The sequence below is a fragment of the Suricata suricatta genome, chromosome 14 (assembly GCF_006229205.1).
Source record: "Suricata suricatta isolate VVHF042 chromosome 14, meerkat_22Aug2017_6uvM2_HiC, whole genome shotgun sequence".
Classification (NCBI taxonomy): domain Eukaryota; kingdom Metazoa; phylum Chordata; class Mammalia; order Carnivora; family Herpestidae; genus Suricata; species Suricata suricatta.
Window position 1 is genome coordinate 80,662,881 of NC_043713.1, and position 27,847 is coordinate 80,690,727.

Here is a 27,847-nt window from a genome sequence, read left to right on the forward strand (position 1 = left end):
AAGTTAGGCCTTAGCGAATAGGGACCATTTCCTAAGCTGTGGCTTAGCCGGAGTGAAACACGCAAGGGCTCCGCCACTGTGCGCCACCATTCCCGACCCTGGCTGCAAAACTTACACAGGTGTCTCTTCCTTAGGAGATGACCAAACTTTTCCTCAAATTGTTAAAGTAATTTGTGACCCAAACATGACGACAAACTTCACAAACTACTACAGCTTATTCGGCTTTTTGCTCCCACTCTGTTGTTCACCAAGGAATCTTCGGATTCCTAATTTACTAATTACTAATTTGCCAGGTCCCGAGAGTAAAGCAAGGCAATGTTCTGGACAGGAGACTCACGGGGTCTGGTTATGGGGCTCACTTAAGATGAATAAATAGACATCTGGCTTCCAAATTCATCTTATGAAACTTGTCAGCATGAATCTATCTCATTTACTCTGACCAAGTTTTTTTTTTACCTTATAATACAGAAAACTAACCCTGGATGTCAAGCATCTCTTTCCTGGCTTACCGCCCCCTCTCTGAGCACAGGGGCTGGAGGTCCTATTTAGGGGACTTCCCTAGTGCCTAGCACAGGGCCTGCCACTGGTTCACAGGATGGAGAGAAGAAACACATGGCACTGGGCTGCCTGGGTGGCTCAGTCCGTTAAGTGTCTGCCTTCAGCTCAGGTCGTGATCTCACAGTCTGAGTTCGAGCCCCACATCAGGCTCTGTGCAGACAGCTCAGAGCCTGGAGCCTGCTTCAAATTCTGTCTCCTTCTCTCTCTGTCCCTCCCCCACTCACGCTCCATCTCAGAATGTCTCTCAAAAATGAATAAGTGTTTAGACACCATTTTTTTTTAACCAAAGGGGATTTACCCAGGTAGGAAGGGCAGTCGTTGGCAGTGTGACGCACACAGAGGGCACAACATCCCTATGCGGTCGTATCTCCTTGGGTGACTGAGATGGACAGAGAGTTGACCACAAAGTGAAGAGCAGCATTGTTTTTAATAAATTTGAGGCCAGAATGCAAAGCAAGATGCTAGCTGTCGCTCTGACGTGTTAGTACAAGTGTAAACAATGGCTTTTCGCTCCCCCGCTAAAGGAAAGTTCTAGAAGTGTATCAGATGGACAGGACGAGACGTTCTAATCTAGTTTTGAAATCAGCCTGAAAGCTGGCAGTTTATTGTTGCAGTTTAAAGGGCTTTCCACATACTCTTTGCCTCACACCCACCCCATGTATCAATTCAAATTCTGGGACTTTCTTGATCAAGAGATTTTTCTGGGAGAATTTCTCTTTTGAGAATTTTAGTGGGCAAGGCCATTTTCTTGGTTTTGCTGCTGATGTCCTTGACGTCTCCACTGCTGGATGAGTGGGGAGGCCGGCACAGTTCTTCAGGAGTTCTTCTGAGGCACTTTGACCGTGACCTGTAAGAGGGGTGCAGAGCAGCTGTTAAATCTTCGCGCTTCCCTGTGGTCCATAGGCACCGTCAGCGGGTGCAGCCCGAGGACGAGCGCAAGGGCTTTCTTTACTTCGACACCTTGATGGCCAGCTGGCCAGTCCCAGGAACACAGCGAGGGCTATGTTCTGTGCGACATCACTCCCCGCCTCCCCTCCACCCTGTCATTTTTGACTGTCCTGGGGCAGAAGAGGGTGGGGTAGCTGTGGCATCAAGTAGGCGGAAGTCGGGAATGCTCAGTGGGCATCCTGCACAGCACAGGATGCCCCCACAGTACCCGACCCCAAGTGTCGGCAGTGCTGGGATCGAGAGACCGTGATCTAGATCCATGTTCTCCTCTGAAAGAATCAAAGTAAAGGGAAAAAACCCAACATGCTGCAGCTCGCGGGTGTCTCACTGTGTCAAGATTCAGATGGACTTGGGGTTAAATCCCAGCTTTATGCCTCCTGGGCACTACTCCACCTCTCCGTGCCCTCCTTCCTCAGCTGTAAGACGGGGGAGGTGTCTCTTTAAGACGTGGGGTTGTTGTGAGCACGGAGTGAGATCATGTGCACAAGAAAGCCTAGCAGATTCTGGCACAAAGCAAGCACTCCAGGAAAAGGAGTTCAAAAGAAGACATTTTCTCAGCAGTCCCCCTCACAAACCCAACTTCTGAAAAGTTTTTGAGCCTATTTTTGTTAGGATCATCACTTGAGTTCCCAAAGCTCAACATACAGGAATCTTTAGTCTGAGCATGAAGCCCGGCCCTGGGCTGAACCGGCTGTGCCTCCATCACCTGCAGCCTCTAACCATCAGGTCCTGCCACTTCTTCAAAAACTTCTTCCCATTCTCCCCAGCGCCCCAGCGCCCCAGGCCTCCTGTGTCAGCGGCTTACACTTGGATTCCAGCCTGACCACCTACCTCAGCTTAAGCCTCTTCTTGGGCTCTCCGTCCGGCTTCCGGTCAGCCCTGAGACACCACTGCCCCGTCTCAGTCCTAGCACCCCCCCCGCACCTGAACAATCCTCGTCGTCCTGAGCAACAGGTATAGCCCAACGTCGTAGGGTCAAGTCTGGGTCTCGTGTACGGGAGCATTTTAAATAAAGAGGGACACGTGTTTACTTTACTCCAGTGACCTCTGAGAACACAGGTCCCGGCTCAGGCTGAGGACTGAACGAAGACCACCACCTGCCTCTCTCCCTCTGCTCCCACTGGCCGGTCCTCTTGCCCCGAGCCTTCTCTTTCCCAATCCTGGGGAAGCTCTACTCGGCCCGTCTCTCTTTTCTTTAAATATCACTTGTGAGTTTGTTTCCTGGTCAAACTGTAGTTAGTGTCCACTGGAGAGAAAGTTATTTTCACGTTGGTGCCTTTCTTCCCTATCTTTTCCATAGTTAAAAATACAGGTACCTGAATATATACATGTATATACAGCCTTAAAATAGGCTTATATTACATGTATTACTTTGTATCCCGCCTTTTCACTTTAAAGACTGATGATTTTCCATGTCTGATATCCTACAAAAATGTCTTTAATGGCGACTTAGTATACGCTGGTTTGAGTGTTCCATAATTTATTGGGCATTTAAGTTGCATCTGACTTTTTCATCTTTGAGAGCTAGTGCCATGATGAACACTTAAGGATTAATATTTTCTTTGTACTTCTGATCAGCTCTTCAGGCTATATTCCTATCACTGCCATTATGAAATCAAAGGATAGTGGTAACGTCCTTGGTACCTAACGCCTCACAGCCTGATTCTCACCAGAAGTCTCCTCCCACTGCTTTGGCCCACAGGACCTTTCCTTCCTCCCCAGTCTTACAGAACTTGACGGACAACACAGCCTAGCAAAGGACGTAGGCAGAGGGGTGGCCAAGTCCCAAGTTATTTCTCACAAGACACAGCAGAGACTGGGGCTTCGCCCGCTTCTGTCGCTTCTGCGGCTTCAAACAAGAAACTAGTACTAAGCAACGAAGGAGTCCCGCACGAGGGAGGGCCGGGGAGGCCCCGGGACTCACCGTCTTCACCTCAGTGTACGCCTGCAGCCCGTACTCCCCCAGCTCCCGGCCGCTGCCGGACATCTTGTAGCCACCGAACGGCGCCTGGGCCCCAAACACGTCATAGCAGTTGACCCTACAATTCAAAACGGGGTTTGAGAAGTGACCCTTGGGGAATGTGTGTCACACCCCTCAGGCCTCCTGACTGCCCTCAACTAGTACTAATAACCAGGTGTGGGGGAGCCAAGAGTGAACTGCATGAAACAAGGCCATGCGTCACCGTCCCTTGTGAGTGGTCGCAGATGAAGGTCAGCAACGGAGCACCGCAGGACAGCCTCCCATTCTAATGAGTCATTTTTGCTAATTAGATGCTAAGCTTTTTTTTTTTTCAGTTTTTAAAAATTCAATTTTAATTGAATTTAAAATCACCACTTTAAGGAGTACATTTGAGTGGATTATAGCAGATTCACAGGGTTGTATAACCATCATCTCTAATTCCAGAACATTCTATCACCCCCAAAGAGAACTCTTTACCCAATAAGCATTCCCCATCCTCCCCACTCTTCCTGTCCCTGGAAGCCGTAATCTACTTTCTGTCTCTATGGATGTGTCTGTTCTGGACATTTCACCTAAATGGATTCACACAGTATGTGGCCTTATGTGTCTGGCTTCTTTCATTTAGTATCACATTTTCAAGATTCATCTATGTTTATAGAATGTATCAGTGCTTTATTCCTTTTTAGGACTGAATGATATTCCCCTGTGTGGCCAGACATTTCATATATCCATTCACCAGCTGGTGGGCACTTAGGTGGCTTCCACCTTTTGAATATTGTCAATAACCTAGAATGCACATTCAGATCCACTTTAATGTGTGGATGTATGCGTTGACTTCTCTTGGGTGTACACCTAGGAGTAGAACTGCTGGGCCCCGAGGCTGCTCCTACGGTAATTCTACGTCCAGCTGAGGGGCTGCCAGAACGTCTTCCCTAACGGCTATAACATTTTACATTCCCGCCAGCAAGATGTGAACGTTCAAGTTTCTCCATATCCTCGATACTTGGTAGATTCTGGGTTTTTTTTAATACCAGCCATCCTAGTGGCTGAGAAGTAGGTGCTCAGCTCTTCAGACCACTATTACGTGGGTGTAGACCTCAGCTCTGATCTCCTGCTCTGGTTCAGCTTAGCAAGACGCCCCCAGTCATCCACCTGCTGGCCCAAGAGCAAGGCTGCACGGGCCTGTGCGCTGGAGAGAGTTTAATCTCCTAGAGGAGAGGGGATGGGAAATCTCTGAGGAGCTGAGCCCAGCATCCCAAATTCTGGGATGTGAGCACTGGACTCCAGAAAACCCTGGCTTGGAGACCCCCGCCTGGGCTGTGAGGGGCCGCTAGGAGCCTCTTACCACACAGTGCCGGCCTGGAGGGCTTGGGACAGATAATTGGCCTTGTCCAAGTCCTTGGTGAAGACAGCGGCAGCCAGCCCATACTTGGAATTGTTGGCTCTCCCAATGACTTCCTCTATGGTCTTGAACTTCAGGATCTGCATCACTGGCCCAAAGATCTGTGGTGAAAGGGTGCACAACGGGAAGGTGGGGCAGCATGGAAACCAGCGATCCGGCTTTCCAGTGCTGAGATGACTGATCAAACTCCCAGAGATACCCTAACAGCTCCACGGGGAGACAACAGGTCCTCAGCTCGGTGAAACACAAGGAAGCTGATGGGGATCGGCTGCCTTCTCTACACAACGTGCTAATACAGCTTGTCTTATTTCTAAACAGTCGTGCAAGGTAGGGGTTCCTGGCATGCGACATGTGATTTAGTTTCAAAGGGTTCGCATCTGTTGCTCGGCAAGGCCCATGCCCGAAGGTGAAGAAGTAACTGAACCACAGCGTCTGTGCTCTCAAGACATCCAGGTTCCTCTTGGACTCTCCTTGACCTGTTCCTGGCATGAACCATTTCTCCAAGGAGTTCCAGTTTTCTTTAGTGGAGAATGAAATTCAAAACCCAAGACCCGGGGGCCAGGTGTGCTTGCTGCTGTCGGGAGTGGCCGCTATCTGCCCTCTCAGACCGGAGCACTGCGGGGAGTGGACTGAAGCAGTTATGACGGGATGACTGCTCCGAAGGGAACCATGCCCGGCAGGGTGATGGGAGCCCACGGGGGCGCGGGCCTGACGGAGTGCAGCGGAGGGGCCTCAGGGGAGGCTTCCCAGAGGTGCCCGTCAGGCTGGGAGACAACAGCAACCGAAACTGGCCAGACCAGAGTGGCGGTGGGGAGCAGGGCAGAGGGAAACAGAGTTCCAAGTAGAAGCACTCCAGCGCCCATCCTCATGAAATCCCACTTTCCACCAACAGGAAGTAGGACTTCTTGAAGAAGTGGCGGATTCCAGGCCTGCCTGGTGAGTGTCAAGACCGACGGGGGAGAGGAGAGCCAGGAGCTCACCACGGCTGGAGCCGAGCTGCGGGACGCCATGGGCTTCAGGCACTGGCAAAGCAGAGGCACCTCCCCAAACCCTTCGGGAAAATTGATGTTTGAGATTTCAAAAAAAGCACCCAAGTAGTCATGATGGGAAAGGAGGGAGAACTCTGTTGGCCTTTCTTACCCTGATTTTGCATTTTAATATTACTTTATTTTGAATTATATATAAAAGGAGAAATATTTTCCCTGCATAAGGCTGCTAAGGGGCTTAATCAAGCTGAGGGTGGCGGAGCATGTGTGAACCCCATGAGGGCAGGGAATGTGTCTTGGATATGGCTGGATCTCCAGGGTCCACACGGAGCCTGGCACACAGCGGGCGTTCAGGAAGATCTGTGAGGCGGATGAATGGATGACACAGCTGCTGCTCTGTGCCCGAAACGAACGCAGACGGGGAGGACTCTGGCCGTGCGGGGGGGGGCACAGCCCTCCGGTCTGGCCCGCTGTCCTGCCTACGTGAGGATCTGAAGAAGCCTGAGCAAGATCACTCCTGGACTCCTGGCTCACAGGGACCAGGACACAGAGGGCCTGGGGCCTACGCACGGGAATGTGGAAGTTCTCCCCAACGGTGCGTGGAGGTGGACAAGGAGAGCGACCAGATCACAGGAACTGTAAATAATCTGTCTTAGGCACAGAGCCAGGATTTGACGGGTTGTGGTACGAAGACGCCAGACTTAAATGTCTATCTCTCCTGAGAACCTCCCCTGGAGTGCCAGCCCCATGCCAACCTCCTCCTTGGCGATGGTCATGCCGTCCTGCACTTCTCCGAACACGGTGGGCTGGATGAAGTAGCCGCGCTCTGCAGCCGCCCCTCCACCACACAGCAGCTTCGCCCCCTCCTCCTTCCCAGACTTGATATAACCAAGGACCTTCTTAAACTGAGTTTCATCCACCTGTGGGAAAAGAAGCCCAAAGTCTGAGAGATGCTAGAGCCAGAGCTCTCCTAGCTTTAGGCTTCGAAGCACGCAGGCAGGGAAGCAACTGAGCAAAGGGCAAATCAACATCAGAAAAGTTTCAACCAGCCTCACTAGCCTTCAAAGTAACGCGTATCAAACCAACCCATCATTTATTTTCCAACTAGGGGGTCACTAAGAATTTAAAATAGTAAGAAAATACACGTGGCTTGCTTCGGCAGCACATGGACGAAAACCGGAACAATCCAGAGGGCTAGCATGGCCTGCACCAATGAGGTGCAGATCCGTGAAGCTTTCCGTATTTTTAAAAAAGGTAGGGGCGCCTGGGGGCTCAGTCAGTTAAATGTTCAACTTCAGCTCAGGTCATGATCTCACAGGTTTGTGGGTTCGAGCCCCATATCAGGCTCTGTGCGGACAGCTCAGAGCCTGGAGCCCGCTTCATGTTCTGTGTCTCCCCCTCTCTCTCTGTCCCTCCCCTGCTCACACTCTGTCTCTGTCTTCTCTCTCAGAAATAAACATTAAAATTTTTTTTAAATAAACATTTTTAAAAAGTAAGAAAATACATTGATGGCAAGGGTATGTTACATTCTAATATTCATATGCTGTTAGAAGGACTAATACAGGGGCGCCTTGATGACTCAGTCGGTTAAGCATCCGACTTCAGCTCAGGTCATGATCTCACGGTTCGTGGGTTCGGACCCCCGTCAGGGGCTCTGTGCTGACAGCTCAGAGCCTGGAGCTTGTCTTCGGATTCTGTGTCTCCCTCTCTCTCTGACCCTCCCCTGCTCACGCTGTCTCTCAAAAATAAAAAATAAAAATTAAAGAAGGACTAATACAATGTCACAGGTCAGTTATATGTCAATTTAAAAAGGGCTGTAAGCTGGTACAGTTCTTTTGGCAGGTGGTCTATTAATACTAGTCAAAAAATTAAACGCTCATACCCTTTGACCCGGCTCTTGAACTTCCAGGAATTTATTCTACATGTCACAAAGGAACTACACTAGAATATTCACTGGGAGCACTTTGTAAAATTGAAAAAAAAAACAAACAAAACGAGAAACAATTCTAAGTATTCATCAGTAGAGGGGCTGGCCAAAGTAACTACTGTATGTGTACATAATATATATACTGTGTTCTTGTTAGTAACAGAGCTGTGTGAGGCATGGCTGACTCAGGGGGTAGAGCACAAGGCTCTTGATCCCACAGTGTGGAGCCTACTTAAAAAAATAGATCTGTGTGGGGCGCCAGGGTGGCTCAGTCAGTTAAGTGTCTGCCTTCTGCTCAGGGTCTCACAGTTGGTGAGTTCGAGCCCTACATCGGACTCTGTGCTGAAAGCTCAGAGCCTGGGGCCTGTCTTCAGATTCTGTGTCTCCCTCTCTCTCTCTCTTAAAAATAAATAAACATTAAAAAAAATTTTAAATAGATCTGTAAACTGACACAGAAGGACAGTTGATTGGGGGGGAAGCTTATAGAATACTTTTTATACAATCCTATTTTTGTTAAAACAAGCATACAAAAATGTAACTGAGGGGGGTTATCTATGGGGAAGGACATGGAAGGGGGCCAAGGGAGTCTTATGTGTTAAGTAATTTAAATACTGGTTTTCACTGATTTCAACTTCAAACTCAGGCAGTGAATCAGGAAACGTGGTCATTACAGATGAGCAAACAGTGGCTCAGAGAGGGCATGTGGCTTCCCCGGCACACACAGCTGGCACATGGCAGAGCTGAGACTTGAAGCCAAGGCTGCCTGCCTCTGAATCTGAAAGCTTTCCTGCTTCTCCACACTAGCTCTGGACACCCAGACCCACCCGTGGCGGCTGGGCTCACCTGTGGCCCCTGCTCGGTCTGGCTGTCGAAGGGGTTCCCCACCACACGAGACTTGGCCCGGGCGACGCTCCGCTCCACAAACTCCGCATAAACATCTTCTTGCACGAAGGTCCGGGAGCCCGCGCAGCAGCACTGGCCCTGGTTGAAGAACAGGGCGAAGTGGGCCTGCTCCACAGCCCAGTTCACTGGGGAGGCAGAAGGGCAACCGTGAGAAGAGGCGGAGGACAGGCCTCGGCCCGGTGGCTGCCTACCCCTGTAACCAGTTCACGCCACCAGCAACACCCTGTGCCCAGCAAGACAGACCTGCTCTCCCTTCCTGGGGTGTGGACACCCAGCACACAGACACAGAGGAGCAGTCACAGCCCTCCGTGGTAACAGAGACGAGGGCAGGGTGAGGACCGACCCAGCCAGCCTACGGCGGTCAGGGAAGGCTCCCTTGGGGAAGGCAAATCAGGGGGCGCCCAGGCAAGACCGGGAAGAGATGGACGAAGAGCAATTTGGTCCGACAGAAAGTGTGCAGCATGGCTGGGAATGAAATAGCCCAGCTCGGCTGGATGACGGAGCAAAGAGGAGAGAAACCAGGGAGAGACCCGGTCATGCAGGCTGGAGGGCCACGCTGCAGACTCTGACCTTCATCCTGAGGCCCGGGGGCCAGACACCGAGTCCAGTGGGTGCTGACGCTCACAGAAGTGAAGTCCATCCCACAGTATGGACGGCCAGTGGCTGCCTTAACTCCCCGCCCCCCCCCCCGCCCCGGAAGACTTACTGTCTGCATCTGACATGATGATATTGGGGCTCTTTCCCCCCAGCTCGAGGGTCACTCTCTTGAGGTTACTGCTCCCTGCAGCAGCCTGGATTAGGTGGCCAACCTGTGGGGAAGCAGAGACCCAGACAAGCTCCAACGGCAGGAAGAAGACACGTGCTCTCCTGGACACGGGCCAAAGGACCCCACAACTTGAGGGAGCAGTTGGGTTACAAGAGACCAGGAGAACCTCACCAGATCTCTTCACCTACCACTGTGGCCCCAGCCCCCTGAGCTCCGAGGGGGACAGTGATCGTGACCACACGAGCAGAGTCACTATTGTACGGCTTCTGCACGCTGAGCACTGCCTAACACCAGGCTGTGTGCCCCGTGCTTTGTGCTCCTAAGCTCAATCCTACGGTGACCTCAAAGACAGACAGGACTCTTTTCCTTGATTTAGAAATGTGGGCGCTACAGCTCAGAGTGGTCGAGTCACTTGCCCAAAGTCACACAGCTGGTAAACGCAGCATTAGAATTCACACTTGGGCAGCGTGAATTCCATCACCAGTTTGAGCCACTATCCTGTCTTCTTCCCACAGTGCTGTGAGCGTGGCCCCCCAGCCCGTGGCACACTCTGTGAGGGCAAGGGTGGGGTACTTCTCACCGCCTTATTCCCAGAGCTGCCCTGAACCTACGGGAATAAACATATGTACCTCTGTCAGGAAAGCATTCCCTCTGCAAGATTCTCAACGTCACCTTGAGGCATAAATGCAGGCCCTAACCACGCAGAGAAGAACTGGGAGCCTGTGATGTGGCCTCATTTCTGCGCCCCCTGCACTGCCATCACTGCGTACAGACTGAGTGCTGGAAGGGGTCTCCTCCTCAAGGGGAGCTGTTTGAAAAGCACATTCATTACATTATGCAGTGTGCCTTCTCTGAGGTCATGCGCGAAGCCTCCCAAGAATTCAAGGAGAGGAAAAAGGTCCTCTTTAGAAGGAATTCTGTTCCTGCTTCAATGGAGACGACGTGTAAGGAATCCCCTGACATCTTGCTTCTCCAGGGCCCGGCACGAGCCCCTTGCGCAGTCACTCATCCACTTACTGAGCACTTGCTCGGAGCCAGGCCTTTGTCACACACTTGATAAACTTCATCTCACTGGCTCCCACCCTGGGAGGTGGGTGCCATTCTCGTCCCCACCGTACAGAGGAGACAGAGGCCGTGGGAGGCTGTGACTTGCCCACGATCACACCACTGGCAGTGCTACTGACACCGTGAGTCTCCGAAGCACTTACCTTCCCCACGACCCCACACGTCCTGCCTCCACCGCCCAGATGTTGCCATCCTCAGTTTAAAGGCAACAAATGGAGCCCTGGAGACTACCGTGAATCACTCCACGTCACGATGGCGAGGCTGGGATTGGAACTCCTGCCTTTCCGAAGCCCACACTCTGTAACTGTCAGGGCAGTGCTGGCCAAGGAGCCCGCCATCGCTGAGGGGCTCTGACCCCGGGCAGGCAGTCGGCTCTGGGCTTCACGAAATCTAGATGGTCTCAGCCTCTTTATTCCACGCGGGAGGCCGGCCCTGAGACAGCGTCCAGAGCATCATCCAACCCCCAGAGGGCTCCACTCTGACCGGCACTGCCCTCACTCAAGCTACTCAGAGGCAGTCTTGGGGGACCCTCCAAGCAGCACCAACAGGCTAATCTTCAATGCGGCATCCTTGGAGGACAGGGGGAACCTGGGCCAAATGGGCCACATGCTTGAGATGCCTTACCTCAGTGGAGCCTGTGAAGGCCACTTTGTCCACATCCTGATGGGAAGCGATGGCGGCCCCAGCTGTGGGGCCAAATCCAGGGATAATATTGACCACGCCAGGGGGAAAGCCAGCCTGTGTGCAAACAGCCAGAGACACTTGGAGTCATTCTCCTGCTCCAAAGGGTTGGGACAGAAGGACACACACTCCTCCCAGAGAGACTGAAGCAGGCTGCCTGGTACCTGGGTACTCCGGGTACTCTGGGTACCCAGGTGCCAGTCTCGTGCGGTACTGCTCAGGAATTCCAAATGGCCCAACAGAGAACCTGCTTTTGGGGGTTCCCTGTGGCTGTTGCCTCTTCTCAGTGGCATTCACCTAGAAAGACTCATTCTTCAAAGGAGTCTGGCAGTGAAGCTATATTGTAGATAAAAAGCGTGAGGGACCATTCTGGCTGACCTGTGATGAGGTGCGGGGAAGTGGGGAGGGCTCCGTCCCTGCTCTACAAATGCCCGCCCTCCTAAGAACCCCCCACCAGGAGCAAGCCTGTGCAAGGGCATTCAGAGTCACGACAGACGCAAACCGCACACCTCCTTAATGAGGTTGGCCACGTAGAGGGCGGTGAGTGGAGTCTGCTCAGCCACCTTCATCACAACCACGTTTCCGGTCGCCAGGGCTGGGCCCAGTTTCCAGGCTTGCATCAGGAGCGGGAAGTTCCACTGCAAGAAACCACAGCTGCTCCTGGAACCTCAGCTGAGCAGCCAGTGAGAGTGACAGCCCAGGTTGCAGAAGCAGCACCGGCGTCCCTGAGCCCCCCGGTGCCACCCCGACGACTCAACTGTGAGTTTGAGACAGGTGGACAAAGCAGGTGGATGAGAACAGCAGTGACTCATGCTCATTAGAGCTCTGTCCACACTAGGCTCTGTGCCAAGTTGTTGCGTCGTGTCCCCAGTGCCACCCCAAGACAGTGCTGTGTTCCTTCCTGATTTTCAGACAAGGAAACCAAGTCTCATGGGCTGAAGGATCTGCCACGGTGGCAGCGCTGGTTGTGGCTGTTTTAAAGCCTGTGTTCCCAGCCACCACCCAGGCCGCCCTCTGATGTCACCCCGCAGACCCCCCACGTTTGTAACCAGCCTGTCGGGGACCGCTGCATCTCAAGGCACTCGTGATAAACCTTCATTTGTTTATTATGAAGGTGGCACTCACCGGAATGATCTGCCCGCACACGCCGATGGGTTCGTGACGGGTATAGCTGAAGAAGTCCCCATCGATGGGAATGGTTTTCCCATGGTACTTATCAGCCCAGCCAGCATAATAACTTAAAAAAAAAAAATCCAAGCTTCAGCAATGACTGTCAGGGACCCCTGTGAGCCCTGCCAGAAAGAGAAGGCTCAGCCCAATTAAGTTTTTCTGGTAACGGCCCTTGATCTTGACTTATTTCCGGAAACACTTAAATAGCTTCGAGGGTCACAGTAAACCAGTCCGGGTAACTAACCTCTAAACCTCAGAATTACCTGAGTGGCTTGTAAAAAACACCGCATTCCCAGCACCCACTTCCAACCTACTCAATCTGGAGCTCTGAGGAGTCCCAGGAATCTGTATTTTTAGGAAATAAACCAGCCCAGCACCACGATTAGCATCTGAGAGCCATGGACCGAATCCGGTAGAGAAGTGCAACCCTGTGTAACAGCTGGCACTTCCTCTGTGCAGAGCCCCAGACTAAGGCTGAGGGAGCAGCCACCAGCCCTTGGAAAGCTTCCCACCTCGACATACAGGGGACAGAAAAGCCCAGTAGATTAGAGCAGGTGAGAAAGGACCAGCATGTTTCCAGTATGTAATGGTGAGATTTTCATGGCAGTAGGAAAAATGAGAGAAGAGGAAAGATGGAACGAGGGGTAAGAGGAAGAGTTTTGAAAGGAGTGTGGCTGCCAAGGAGCGTCTGAGCCCCGGGCTGACCGGGCTGGGAACGCGGGTCTACGAACCTGGGGAGAAAGGCCGCAGGGAGCTACTGGTCTATGCAAGGGAAGGCACCGCTGCGCCCGCCCCCCTCCCACCCATATTACCTGTGTTCTCAGGCCTCAGCCCCGTTACTTAATCAGCACAGAGGCTCCTTCCTAAAACTCAGGAAGGCACGGGCCTTTGCCCACACCTCACCGGGCTGCTCTCCTGGGGCACACTTGCAGAGTGTTCTCATCTTGGCACTCCTGCCATTCGGGGCTGGAAAATTCTTTGATGTGCAGGCTGTGCTGTGCACTGCAGGATTTTCAGCAGCATCCCTGGCCTCTATGCGCTAGATACCAGGAGCACGCCTCCCCCCATGCCGTGACAACAAAAATGTCTCCAGACATTGCCAGCTGTCACGTGGGAGACGTGGTTGAGAACCCATCGTGTTATACAACCTCCACTTTCCCGCCACCTCTGCCTGCCCTCCACCTCTGTCCCCAGGGTAACAGGGGGAGCAGTCTTATTGGCACAATGATCTGTCCACACGGATGACAACTGGTCAGATTCAAGGCCAGCCAATCCGGGTGCCATTTGGCCCCTGAACCTGGCATTAAGACTGGCACTTGGCAGGAATTCGGCATTAGGATGAAGGGACTGCGGTGGAGTCTGACAGGATCATGCCCAGGTGTGGGCCACCGGCGTCCGGCACACAGACTGGCCCTGAAGGAGGCCAGAGCTAAGAGAAGGATGAAGCAAGGGGGCCAACATGGGCCGCGGTGACGCTCAGTAACCTTCTGGATTCAAGACCCCCGACTCTCCACAGTGCCCAAGTTAGGCCGAGTGTCTGTCAGCTACTACTCAAAGGACCCTCACAAAGCTCTTATTCCTCAGCCTGCATTTTTGGTCATTAAGATGTCTGATTAAACTAAACCCAAAGCCAGCAAGAAGGAAATAATAAAGACTAGATCAGAGACAGATGAAATGGAGACTAGGAAAACAGCAGAGAAAATCAACGAAACCAAAAGTGCATTCTTTCAGAAGTCACTAAATTGACAAAGCATTTGCTAGACTAAGAAAAAAGGAAGACACAACTGAAATCATAAATGAAAGCAGGGACATCACCACTGACCTTACCAAGACAAAAAGGACTGTAAGAGAGTATGTGAACAGTTGTAGCCAACAGGTGAGATAACCTACATAAAACAGGCAAATTCCAGTTCACATACAAATTACCAAAAGTGCCTCAAGAAGGAAGACAAAATGCTTATGAGTAAATTATAATTTTGAAATCGAGGATTTTCCCATAAGACGGAGTCTCACAGAACATGTTTCTCCAACTCCTGTCATCCTTTTATACATTATTCTATTCCTGGCCCCCGCAGCACGTGCTCCCCTGTGGCAAAGCCAGAACAAAGAACAGGAAGCCTGAGCCCATACCGGAGGCATCTGAGGACCATGTCCAAATCCACCAGGTAGGAGATGACGTAGGGCTTGCCATTATCCAGCGTCTCCAAGGCCTGAGAGGAGAGAATGATCAGCACACGCCTTCGGGCACAGGACTGCATCAGAGCACTTGCAGCTGGGAAGCCCGGCATGGGTCACGACCAGTGGCATTTCTGGCCCACTGCCTCTCCCTCTCCAAAGGCAGGAAAAGTGAGGGGTGGGGAGGGGAGGGTACACTGACTTCTCATTTTCACACACACATTTCCAGGTTCTGCTGTAAGCCACATCTGAGCCCATGCTGGGAATAACAGACAAACCTGGGAGCTGAGAGACCAAAGCACCAGTGAATAATGACGTGAATCATCCGTCGCAAGCCGTAAGAGTGCCAGACAGGGGAAGCCAGGCTGCCCAGCTCAGTCTGAGAAGCACCCTTTAGGGTGAAACCAAAAGGATATGTACGAGGTAACTAAGCAAAGGGAAAGATACGACCGAGGACAAAAGAAAGAGCACTCCAAGCTGAGGGAATAGCATGTGCAAAGGCCCTGATGCCTCAAAGAAGCCTGGCAATCAGGAAGTCGAGGGAAGGCTGGTGAGCTGAGCCGTGTGTGTTTGAGGGCCACAGTCTGGCATGAGTTGGGAAACAGATCCAGCAGGGCCTCATGGACCATGTTGAGACAACAGGACTTTACCCTAAGGATACAGAGGATGCCATGGAAGGCTTGAGACCATGGTATAATTTGCCTTCTAGAAGGTTCACTCTGGCTGCTCTTTGCAGATTAGACTGGGGAGAGGAGAGGGTAATGCCTTCTGGTTTCTTCTGCTTCCGGCAGCCAGAAAGAAGGCCTGCCATACAGAGGGGCTGTGAGAGTGGTGTCCATCCCTGGGGGTCCTGGGAAGGCTCCCTTTGCGGCTCCCCTCTCCCTCCCCCAGTCTCCTCCTTTCTTAGCCATCATAGGAGACACCTAGGGGCTGGCTGTTACAGGGCGTATCCCAAAGGTGTCCAGCCTATGCCATTCTGACCACTTACATGTCAACAATGCCGCCCCCTTCCCGGCCGTCCGTGGGGAGCCCATTCACCACGTGGGAGGAGGAAGGAGGGGGCTGAGAACTCACTGCCAGGTAGGTCCGGTCCCGCTCAATCAGATCGGCCAGGCGGTTCAGCAGGCGGCCCCTGTCGGACGCGTCCATGCGGCGCCAGGGTGAGCCCAGCTGGAAGGCGGCCCGCGCAGCCTTCACTGCCCTGTCCACGTCTTCCTGGAAAACACCACCAGGCAGCTCAGGCCTTCTCAGCGCCAACTGCCTCCAGCTACCACCTGCCCTGCTGCCAGCCACCACCCACGGGGCTCCAGTCAGTGGCTGTGTGCAAACGTGCCCCAAACAGCCCTTCCCCACAGGAAGGGCTCCCTGCCTGACAGGCTTCACTCTCCTTTCCAGAGTCACAGAGGAAATGAGGATCCTGACAGTTTCCCTTTCTGTATTTTCTTATTTTTAAGAGAGCATATGAATATTTTAGCCCTGTATCTTCATTTTTTTTAAGTTTTTTTATCTTAGGGAGACAGAGGGAGAGAGAGAGCAGAAGAAAAGCAGAGAGAGAGGGGAAGACATAGAATCCCAAACAGGCTCTGTGCTGCCAGTGCAGAGCCCGGTGCGGGATTCAAACTCACAAACTGTGAGATCATGACTTGAGCCAAAACCAAGAGTTAGATGCTTAACCGACTGAGCCACCCAGGCTCCCTGCCCACTTCTGTATTTTCATTCCAGAATTCCCGAAAGAGTTTTGGAGAGAGCCATTCAGGGGCCAGTGCTTAGAATTTGACCACTTTCCCCCTTCTCCTAAGCAAGCAAGCCCAGGGGCACCAGGGGGGCTCAGCTGGTTAAGCAGCTGACTTCGGCTCAGGTCATGATCTTGTGGTTCGTGTGTTTGAGCCCCGCGTTGGGCTCGGAGCTGCTTCAGAGTCTGTGTCTCCTTTTCTCTGCCCCTCCCCAGCTCACGCTCGATCTTTCTGTCTCTCAAAAATAAATAAACATTTAAAGAAAGAAAGAAAGCCCAGCCAATAACCATTCCTTCTGAGATGACTGGCTGTCTTAACCTAGATGCAGATTTAACTAGCTTCCCTCTTCTTAGGGAACCTGTAAAATCAACGCAGCCAGCATTTTTCGTATAGGGAGATGTGGGTCAGGAGGCTGGGAGCATGGTTTTCATCAACTTCAGTAAACATACTTAGGGGCGCCTTAGTAGCTCAGTTGGTTAAGCGTCTGACTCTTGGTTTTGGCTCAGGTCATGATCCCAGGGCCATGGGATTGAGCCCTGTGCTGAGCCCCCCACTGAGTGTGGAGCCTCCTTGAGGCTCTCTCTCTCTGCCTCTGCCCCTCCACCCTTTTCGCTTGCTCTCTAAAATAAAAATAGGGGCGCCTGGGTGGCTCAGTCTGTTAAGCCGCCAACTTCGGCTCAGGTCATGATCTCACATTCGTGGGTTCGAGCCCCACATCGGGCTCTGTGCTGACAGCTCAGAGCCTGGAGCCTGCTTTGTATTCTGTGTCTCCCTCTCTCTCTGCCCCTCCCTGCTCATGCTCTGTCTCTGTCTCAAAAATAAATAAAGCATTTGAAAATAAATAAATAAATAGCAAATAAAATTTAAAAAAATAAAAACAAGCCATTCTTGCCTGCCAGTGCCCTGCAAGTAAGTCCCCAACTCTTACCTTGTCTCCTTCAGCTACCTGACAGATGACTTCTCCAGTGGACGGGTTGACGGTGGGGAAGGTCTTCCTGCTGACAGCGTCGTGCCACTCATTGTTTATGAAGATCTACAGCGAAAAGACAGTTCTCAGAACTGGCTCTCAACCCAGCACTGACAACCAGCGATTAAAAAAAAAATCAGAACAAACATGAATCAGCCTCAGGGTGACGTGGCGGAGGTGCAGAGCCCAGCCTTGGGGACCATCAAGCGGGAGCGCCCACTCTGCCACGCGACCTTGGGTAAGTTCTCGCCCGTGGCTTCCCTGACCTGAGAAAGGAAGGGGACGCGCTCCTGCCTTATCAGTTACCCGTCTCCACTGTTGTGTCACATCTCAAAACTCAAGCGGCCTACGAGGTTTGTCACCATCTCCCGGTCGTGCCCCGACTGGACTCAGCTGCGCGGGCTCACCCAGGCTCCCGCGGGGGCTTGCCGAGCAGGAAATACTTGGTGGACACCAGGCCCTGTCCTAAGGCTGAGGACACAGTGGAAACCCAACCCACTAAGGACTTCTCTCCCGTGGAGCTGGTGTTCTAGTGGGCACAGACAGTAGGGAGGCAAGCAAATACACAAGGCAACCTCAGATTGCAGTGGTAGGTAAGAAGGAGAAACCAGGATCCAGAGAGAGTACTAAGGTGGGGGAAGATAGGGAACTCCAGCTGGGATGGCCGGGAGGGTCTCTGAGGAGCAGATATTTCACTTGAGCCCTGACTGATGAAAAGGACCCGGCTACGGGAAGAATGGGAGGATAAGCAGGCCAGGCAGCAGGAACTGCAAGTGCAAAGGTCCTGGGGTAGCAAAAACTCTGGTGCCAGAGTGACTGGGGAACCAAGAAGGAAGTGCTAGGAGATGGGGTCAGAGAGGGAGGGTGGGTCCTGTAAAGCCCTTAGTTCAGTGCCTGGCAGCAATAGCTGTTTTTGCTGTTGTGAAGACTAACAGCAACCAAGTCAAGAAAGACTATATGCTGGTTTAATGAGTCAGCGGCAGGAAGATGGAAGCCTCTTCATTCGCTCAGAGAAAGGATCCTTACCCAAAGCTAGTTAATTAAGTGCCAAAAGGTATTCTCTGCTTCTAAGAGCCAGGCAATGGCCTCAACGGAGAACAAGGAAGAAATGTCCCAGCAAGCTGTCCCCTGCAGGCTGGGAAGGCTGGGGGGGGGGGGCGGGGGGCATGTCACTTTATCAGGACTGAGCAAACATCACAGAGTGACCGTCAGTCCAAGGCCACTCTGCCTTCCTTTCTCAAGGGCTCTCCTTGGCCCCAGCATCCCAAAATGGCCTGGCTCTGGCTAAGGACACTGGGGAGTCGTCTCCAGTTACTCTGGGCCACAGTCCAGGACCAGGCCACCAACTAAAGCATGGAGTTTGGCTCGTGCCAGGACTAGAGGTTTCAGGACCAGCAGGGTCCAGGGAGGCCTGGCCCAACACTGTGGTCAAGGGCAGGAGCAGGACGAGCACCGGAGGAAGCCGGGCTCTCTGCTGTGTCAGTGCGGCAAGGCATTCCACCCCCCACCCCCCACCCCCCACCCCTGCTTTCGCTTCCTCGTCTGCAGAGTGGCCCTCATCACAAGGCACGTGAAGGCTTCCAGCGTGTGCACCGAGCTCTGCATGGAGTAAGTGCAATGCCGATGCCCGTGGGACTGGGTGCCGGAAGGAGCCGGTTAGGAAAGGTCGCTTTCCCAGGCTCAAATCAGGCTCAAGTTTGCTCTTTTGCACAATCCCTTGCGCAATCCTGAAGGCAGAATCTGCAGCTGGGCACCTACGTAAGGGCTCTCGGCCTCTGGCAGGAGCACCCAGCTAAACGTCAGCCGGAGTCTCTGGAAGAACGTTCGCATGGCTGAGCATTAGTTGGCTGATCATTAACCTGGAGGGAATTTGAGGCCTTTATTGGCAAGAAGCAGGCAATGGATAGTTTCCAGTGGATGCAAGGGATGTGGCAAAAGAAATTCTGGGTGGCCCTGAGTTCAAGTTGGACACAGCCACGGCCGGCCACGCTCTGTACACGTGCCTCCCTCAGATTCGGCTTCCTTCAGTCAGAGGCCGGGTCTGCCTTCAAGGAGGTCAGAACTCTTGTTTCCTAATCTCCATCTTCATGGTTTACGTATTGGCCAACTGCAGGCTTGATTTTGAGGTTTTATTCTGGGTGGTGTAAAATGCACCCACCTCTAAGCCACAAGGAATCTCAAATCTCGCTTCTACCCCTCACCGCCTGTGACCTTGGGCCAGTCCCTCCACGTGCACGCCGCTTCACGGGTCCCCGGGGAGAATGTATACGGGGCGGACGTGAGGATTAAATGCGACAAGGGCTGTAGAGCCCCGAAGCCAGGAGCCCGCAGGCAGTGGCTCTTACCACGGCAGTCAGTGCAGCCTTCCTCTAGATCCTGCACATTCTCAGGTTAAAGATTTGTAGCATTTGTGTTACTCCCTATACCGCAACCTACTAAATTAGTTTGTCCTGAAAAAATTTTAATTGTTATTTTGCAAAGATCGGGAAGTAAAAAGTGGCGGGGCGCCTGGGTGGCTCAGTCGGGTAAGCGTCCGACTTTGGCTCAGGTCATAATCTCATGGCTTGTGAGTTCAAGCCCCGAGTTGGGCTCTGTGCTGACAGCTCAGGGCCTGGAGCCTGCTTCAGATCCTGTGACTCCTCTTTCTGACCCTCCCCTGCTCACGCTGTCTCTCTCTCTCTCTCTCTCTCTCTCTCTCTCTCTCTCAAAAATAATTAAAAACATTAAAAAAAAAAAAGGAAGTAGAAAGTGGAGAGGTGGGCCAGTCAGCTGCTCTCCTAGTCCTCAGCCCCTCCTCCCTGGGCAGGGCCCACATTGTCCCTAGGATCTTAGACCAGGACCCTGGGAAGACCACACCCTGGCACCTATTTGCCTTTCAAAGCCCTGAATTTGCTGGGTCACTTTCCACTGTTGAACTCTCGACAATCCATCCTCCCCTCTAACTAATCAAATAAGCCAGACTCTGCCTAGCAAGAGCTTAGAATCTTCCTTCTGTTCTAGAGTCCCCATTTCCCTCCTCCTAGAGCCAGACTTCAGTGGCCTCCCTGACCTGCCCCCCCCCCTCAGCGGGGACGATGGGCTCCGGCCACAGTTCTGCTTCGAGCGAGGAGAGCTTTATAGCTATTTCGTTTATGTAAACACGGGGGCAGACATCAGGCCAAATGTTTCATAACCTCCTGGCCCCAAACCCAAAGCTTCTCTTCTCTAACAGGCTTAACTCTCCTGGGGGATGGAAAGGGGGGGGCGGTGCCCAGCTCACACTTCCTCATTCGAGTTTCCAGAAGCAGAGCATCATGCAGACTGATACCCTAGTGACATCAGGAGCCTACACTTTGAATATGGACTGTTGGCAAACTCAGAGTTTCTCCATCAACATGCTCCATTTTCTACACATTTTAATTAATACATCTCCCTTCGTTTTTCACAAGTTGGGATTCACTCCCCCATGCAGTCGAAAGTTTAACAGAGTGCCATCGCCATGCTGAGCACTGACTGAAAAAGCACCCCGGTTGCTTGAGCTAAAAAATCCTGGGGAGGAGGGACACAATCTACAAGCCCGCAGACAAAGCCTGAGCAGCAGAAACAAACAGGCAACAGTGAGGAACAGACCAGGAAGTCAGCTGGCACCTGAAGGGGGGCCCTGCAGGAAGAGCCTGGGGACAGGAGGAACCAAAAGGGCCCCCACGGCTGCAGCGTGAGGGGCTCTGGACCCCAGGCTCTGCCTGGGGCTACGGGTGCAGAGACTACACGGCCCACATGCATTCTCCAAGCTGCGTGGAGGTGGTCAGCTTTCTAGTTCGCAACCTGCTTTCCAAACAGTTTACCTTGGACATTACTCCACAACCAGATCACCCGCTATTTTAAGCAACACAGCATTCCTCAATACGAACAGACCGCGGGGTCTGTAACCATTTCCTACCCGTGCACTTTTAGGGCAGATTTCACTTATTTCCAACAATGCTGCTGCAGCAAACATCCTTGGACATGGACCTTTGTGAGCTTGGGACAGACTACTGTATAGACACCAGAATTGCCAATGGAAGTTGGGGCAGGACAGCAGAGCTGGGACCCCAGGGAGGAGGCCTAACCAAGGTGAAGACAGAGCGATACTCCTGTGCTGCCTCCGCCCATGGCAGTGGGCAATCATAACCTGCCCAAGGTCTCTAATAACAGGTTAATCGGTGTCCAGCAGCTCCAGTTTAGGGAGACAGGATCCATTCTAGAAAGATTCTAATTCAAGCTTTGATGGATGAAAGAACTGGGGATCTGTTACCTGGGAAATCTGCACCCCTGGACTATGTTACTTTGCCCAAGCGTGAGGTGGCTCTCTGTTCGGGAGAGACTCCGGCTGGCATGTGCTTTGCGGTGGCAGTTAGGTAACATGTCCGATGAGAAAGCAGACGCTATCTTTCCTAGTACAAGATCCTGAGAAGATAAGTTCAAGACAAACACTGAATGTCACACACATTCACACTTCTCCACACAATCGGTCCTCTGGAAACCTCGGGGTCTGTTTAGTATCAAGGCCAAGTTATCAACCTCCTTCAGACTTGCTGGAGACATTGTGGCTCTTGACCCCAGCCCTCTCCACCCCTCCTCAGCCCCCAGGGCCTTTCCTTATGCGTTCCTGGATTTTTTTTCACCACTTCCACAGTGGGAGGTTTGGTTCTCCTGTGGACTGTTTGCCACGTGTTCTCTGGGCTTCTGACCTGGCAACCCCTATCTTGCTGCGATCACTTCCCGTGGACAATTTTCACGCTCTCTGAATGTCTCCACATTCTGACTCACATGAACTCCCAATCTCTGAAAATGCCTCTCTTTAGTGGAAATACTGCATTCCCATTCCTTGCTACTGAAACACAAAATTATAAACAGAGTTTCATAAATGGCAACCATTCATGTCTTGAATAAATATTTACTGAGCAGCAATTATATGCTGATCTCGGTGCCAGGTGCTGGGTACACACGTGAACACAAACATGGCACCCCCCCCTTCTGATTTCAAATATTCAAAGTCAGTTGTCCCTTAAATAGCTACATCCTTGTTTGACCACAGGGCCTGGTCACGAGGCAGCACAGCATGTAGCTACGGACATGCATGTCAGAGTTGACCCTTGGTTTCATACTTACTACTTAATGTGAACGTGACCTCCCGGAGCCTCGGTTTCCTCATCTGTAAGATGAGGTGCCACAATGCCTGGTTCGTACAGTTGCTGGAAGGACGAAAGGTGGGCCGCTGCTCACGTGTCCTCGGCACAGTGCCCGGCAGGCCCCAAGTGATCAGTAATCATCATTACTCAATTAAGGGATATGTCCACAGCACACATGCCTGTTCGTTCAACTTGACCTCAATCTCACCCACAAACGTTCCGTAACTCAGTGTGCCTCCCCAGAATCTGGAGGTAATGAAAAGCATGTGTTCATTGACAACAGAACTCTTGTTCTAGCAGAAGAGCCTAGGTAGGTCTGGTAAAATCCTCCGACTCTCTGGGTTGCCAGAATCTATTATTTCTACAAAAGATCTTAAAACTCGTACATAAGCAATAAAACCTGTGTGATTAGTGTGGCGATGTTTCACTTGATTCACTCAGCACAAAAGCCACTCCAAACCACGCTTAGCCCACCACAGGTTTTAGCTCACTGTATAAGAGTCTTCCAAGGAAAACAAGGAAAATCAAATTCCTCTTCTGTATATACTACGTGTTAGCAGTGATTATCTACAGGTGTGGGATAATCAGAGGCCTGTCACTTTCTGTTGTTATATTTGCTTACAGGCTACTTATTTTTTTATTTTTTATTATTGACAGTTTATTTTTTTATAGTTTATTGTCAAGTTGGTTTCCATATAACACCCAGTGCTCTTCCCCACAGGTGCCCTCCTCCATGCCCATCACTCCCCTACCCCTCTCCCCCCACCTTCAGCCCTCAGTTTGTTTTCAGTATTCAAGAGTCTCTCATGATTTGCCTCCCCAGATTACTTATTTTTAAAGAAACAAAACACTGAAATAAAGCCAAAGTTCCCTTCGATCACTACCTGCAAGCAGATTCCCTGTGTGGCTCCCACCCCGCCTCCGGGCTCGGCACTCACCACCCTCACATCAGGGAGCATTTTCCTTCCTGTACATTTTTATACATCTTATAGGGAGATAGCTCTGTTCACATTCAATGTAAAGTCTGTCTGGGGTAGTTTTAATTAGCTTCATATCTGCGGAACCCTGGACCTTTTCCCCCCTTGACACATCCGTGGTTTTTGAGGCCCGTCATTCACGCAGGCCAGCTGATCCCCCTGACGACCATGCGCCGAGTTACTCCTCCCTGTAACTGTAACAGACGCTGTTCATCTGTTCCCTGTGGATGACAAGCTGGCTTGCTGTGTTTTTCGCTAATATAACCCATGTGACAATGAACATCTGTGCATGCCCATATATATTTCCAGTGAGTCTCCACCTCACAGGCTTATGGAAAGCTTGACTTTTTGTGCCGAGGATGTATTAATATTGTAATCAGAAAATTCTATATAGGGAGGCCCTTTCTTAATTTTCTTTATGTCAATTCTCCCTTTAGTTCCTGAGTGCTGTGGTCAAGAAGCTAAGAATAGAAGACACAAACTTAGGGGCCCCTGGGGGGCTCAGTCAGTTAAGTGTCCGACTGAATGAGGCTCAGGTCATGATCTCGTGGTTTGTGGGTCTGAGCCCTGCATCAGGCTCTGTGCTGACAGCTCAGAGCCTGGAGCCTGCTTCGGATTCTGTATCTCCATCTCTCTCTGCCCCTTCCTGCTCGTCGCGCTGTCTCTCTCTGTTTCTCAAAAATAAATAAAAACATATAAAAATTTTTTTAAAGAAGATACAAACTTAATTCACCCCCAAACCTCCATTTCAGCTTTACCACAACCTAACTCAACCCTTCAGGAAACAAATTACAACTCCAACAGCACCCACGTAATGGAGTTACGTCACACAATCTCGTAAGCGCAACAGCATCACTGTTCTCACAGCTTTTACTTCCGGCTAAATAAATATGGAGCCACAGAGAGCAGGGCATTTGCTAAGGGCTGTATCTGGATGACCCCACTTCATCAATGGGATTTTTACCCCACTGTACAGATGTGACAGCTGAGGTACAGAGTTAAATCATTGTACCACGCTCCACATCGCCTTCTTCCCTGCCTTATTTTTCTCCACAGCACTGGTTGCCTTGGCCATATTATGTGTTTCGCTTGTCTGTCTCCACCACCATCCAGGCCACAAGCTTCCCACAGGCAGGGATCCCTGTCTGTTTTGTTTACCGGAACTCGGAGAACTCAGTCAATGTCTGTTGAATGGATGAACCTGCCCAAGTCACAGGCAGTCTGAGTCCGGAGCACAACATGGTGTCTAACAATATTTTCGTCTTCATTATTATTATCAACCAACGTGGAGAGTCAGGAAGACAGCAGACTCAGAGGATCCTGAGCTCACCTGTCCCACAGACATACCAGAATAAAAGCTACATCTATGCAACTAACTCTGAAAATCACCTGACGACTGATAGAACAGACCGCCCACAGTTCATCATAAAGACGACGCCACACTGAAAAGGGCAGGCAGGGCGGAGACACAGTTGGGCACCAAGCCCCTGGCGAGACTCCCACAAACAGAGAGACACCACAGGCACTGAAGAACACCAACGAGAGCTCAGGCCCGACGCCAGGCACGCCAGGCACCAGGGACTAACTTTGGGAAGACAAGTCCCCGTAATATCTGACTGTGAAAAACAGTGCGGCTTGACTTCGGGAGTTTGAAAATCCGCAGGGCTTAACTCAGGATTATTTTATTATCAACCAACATGAATTAGTGATGTTGAAGATAAAAGTATTAGTCACACTCCATCCAGACAGGTTACTTTGCTGAAGCCACAGTCCTCTGGGTTTTCCTTTAAGTTGTCTTCCCAGACCTTAGTTACTCTCCAAGTCCGGAAAGAAAAGAATGAAAAATGAAAATCAGTTTGTTGACAGAGGTGTGTCCCTGAAACTGCCAAAGATAAGAAACACTGGTCTTCAGAAGCCTGGCCATCATCAGCTTCCCCTAGCGTTAGGGAAGGAGAACGTGTCCTGAAACTGTCCTAACATAACCAATAAATCTACCCCACCCCGCAGCCTCGCCCAAGACAAGTAGAAGCAAGAGGAACCCTGGAAGGTGGACCAAACCACCCCGGCAACCTCTTTCAGACTGAGAAAAAGAGGTGGCAAGAAGGCCTGTTGCCTGTCCTCTCTCACCCATCCAGAGACCCAACAAGCCTGAGGTACGACATTTCCCCAAAAGCCCAAACACCTCCCCCCACCCCAGATGCCCTTGGCAAGAAAACCATCTATCAGAAGAACTTCTTTTTGGGAAACTCAACTCCAGAATAGCTGAATGAACTTCAAGGATCCAGCAACACCCCAGAAATGTCCAGGAACGTGATCTAGTTTGTAGAGAGCCCCTGGCTCCCAGAGACACATTTTTCAGATAAGGCTTGGGCACGCTTGCCAGCAGGGAAGCAACAACGAACGTAGCAGTGAAAACAGCCCAAGGAACTTTAGGAAGAGCCAGTTCCAGCACGGTGAGTCCTTTGCACCCTTTGGGAAGAACAAGATATAAAGGCACTGATTGAGAAAGATAAGTCAGGCACACTGTTCAGTGAGACAGTGCTTCAATACAGTATGTGCTAGCATCTCATCTATGTAAAAAAAAAATCTGGGGGCGCCTGGGTGGCTCAGTCGATTAAGTGTCCGACTTTGGCTCAGGTCATGATCTCACAGTTCGTGGGTTCGAGCCCCGCATCAGGCTCTGTGCTGACGGCTAGCTCAGAGCCTGGAACCTGCTTCAGATTCTGTATCTCCCTCTCTCTCTGACCCTCTCCTGCTTGTGCTATCTGTGTCTCTCAAAAATAAATTAAAAACATGAAAAAGTTGCTTAAAAAAATCTGGTGCAGGCTTGCTCATGCGCACTTGTGTGGACAGATATGGACACACACACACACACACACAGGAAATGAAAGATCACAGACTGTGTTAATAGTGCTCTTGGAGGGAATGGGATGGGGTAAGGGGGAAGTTTTACAGTAATCTGTATTTTTACAGTGAGCAAGTATGACTTTTATGATCTCAAAAAATGTGATAAAAACAGCTGTGCGGAGATCTCACTCTGCTCGCCCAATTTACATCCCCGACTAAATCTGGAGAGCGGGACTCCTGCTATCTGTAAGTCCCATGTGCACATTCGCCTGAATGCCGTGGTCTCCCCTCCATGTGACCACAGAAGAGGAAGATCTTAATTAGTTCTTGGGCCCACAAAGGCTTGGGATGCTGACACCTTTCCTCTAGGGATATTTCTGCATGATCTTTTTGATGTTCAGATCTTGCAAGCATGAGCTCCTCACGAAGCAGAAGAGCTGCTGCCTTTGGGGCTTCTGTGATGCACAAGGAATCTTATGTTTTTATTGCCTCACAAATGATCTTTTGTAACACTCCTTCCAATCACGCAGACGTGCCTTTAGCCACCCCCTGTGCACAGGACCGCGGCCCACTCTGCGACCCAGCTCGGCCGAACAAGCAGGTCCGCAGTTGAAAGTTTTTGGCCAAGGACTGGCTCTACAGCACCCTACATCAGCAGTGACCCCTGCGTTCTAACCCAGAGTTGCATCAAGAGTAGTAGCACAGAATGTTCTGGTGAGACGTTCTCTCGGGGGTCTAGATGTGAACCCCAACTTTGACACTGGCTTCAATCTTTGGACAGCCCACAAGCCTCTCTGCAACTCAACCTGTTCGTCTGTAAACTGGCTATGATCACAGCCCTAACTGAGCTGTTGTAAGGATTAAAGGACACAACAGAACGGTGGCTGGTGCAAAGGCTGTGCACAGAGAACCGGAGCTCTGGCCAAGTGCATGAGGCCTGGGCTCACACTCTGAGCCACTTCCCACTTTACAGAAGAAACTGAAGCTCACAGAAGGGCAGTTTGTTGCACCTACAAAACAAACTCTTTTCATAATGATTTCCTGGTCTGTGAATTCCGGCACTTTAACCAAGCTCAAAGATCAAAAGAGAAAAGATTCCAAAGTCCTGCTTGAGCGAGAAACTGGGTTCTGGGAATAAGTGTTACCCTGGAAAGCCTCGCCTTGGTTTGCTGGAAGGAAGCCAGCTCCTTGGAAGGGGTGGACACCATTTGGGGATTTGCATCCCCAGAGGTGGAAGTCTCGAACCCTTTCCCAATTCCCAGCAGTATCTGGGTTCTCCCTGCCCTGCGGCCTTGCCTTTTCCTTAGTGAACGGGTGAACTTTGGCTTAAAAGGACCTTTCCTTGTTTTTCCGTTTGGACTTCAAGAGGGATTTTGGTGGACACATCGTAAAGGTGGGTGGTGATGAAGGCCCTGTGCAGACCCTGCGGGGACTAAGAGGCGGGGGATAGGGGGGAATGGAACCCTAAGAGTTGGCGCAGGAAAGCGGCCGGCGGCCGGACGAAAACAAGTAGCCAAAGTCACATCTAAATAATGAAACGGGGAGGGGGGGTGCTCTCAGAGTCGGTGAAGGGGCCAAAACGCTGGCAGGAAGGGAAGCTGTGCGTAAAGATCGAGCGCAGCAAACCCCTCG

At 51.4% G+C, this 27,847-nt stretch overlaps 1 protein-coding gene across 1 annotated transcript; it reads right to left on the reverse strand.

Annotated features, from left to right (window-relative positions):
• Positions 1-1,127: 1,127 nt before the first annotated feature.
• On the reverse strand, positions 1,128-19,086 carry ALDH2 (aldehyde dehydrogenase 2 family member). The gene is made up of 13 exons (XM_029922982.1): positions 19,000-19,086; positions 17,203-17,307; positions 15,616-15,756; positions 14,497-14,576; positions 12,322-12,433; positions 11,706-11,834; positions 11,140-11,253; positions 9,391-9,493; positions 8,625-8,809; positions 6,610-6,774; positions 4,812-4,969; positions 3,431-3,545; positions 1,128-1,405 (listed from the first exon to the last, which is right to left on the reverse strand). The coding sequence occupies exons 1-13, from the start codon at positions 19,069-19,071 to the stop codon at positions 1,373-1,375; spliced, it is 1,512 nt and encodes a 503-aa protein (XP_029778842.1). The 5' UTR covers positions 19,072-19,086; the 3' UTR covers positions 1,128-1,372.
• Between the last annotated feature and the right edge of the window lie 8,761 nt (positions 19,087-27,847).

Excerpts from the sequence above, each read along its gene's own strand:
- ALDH2 (XM_029922982.1), bottom strand. The coding sequence starts at position 19,071 with ATGCGAACGTTCTTCCAGAGACTCCGGCTGACGTTTAGCTGGGTGCTC. Across the intron at positions 17,308-18,999 it reads CAGAGGCCGAGAGCCCTTAC|ATCTTCATAAACAATGAGTG; the intron begins GTAGGTGCCCAG and ends TTTTCGCTGTAG. Across the intron at positions 9,494-11,139 it reads CCTTCACAGGCTCCACTGAG|GTTGGCCACCTAATCCAGGC; the intron begins GTAAGGCATCTC and ends GCTTCCCCACAG.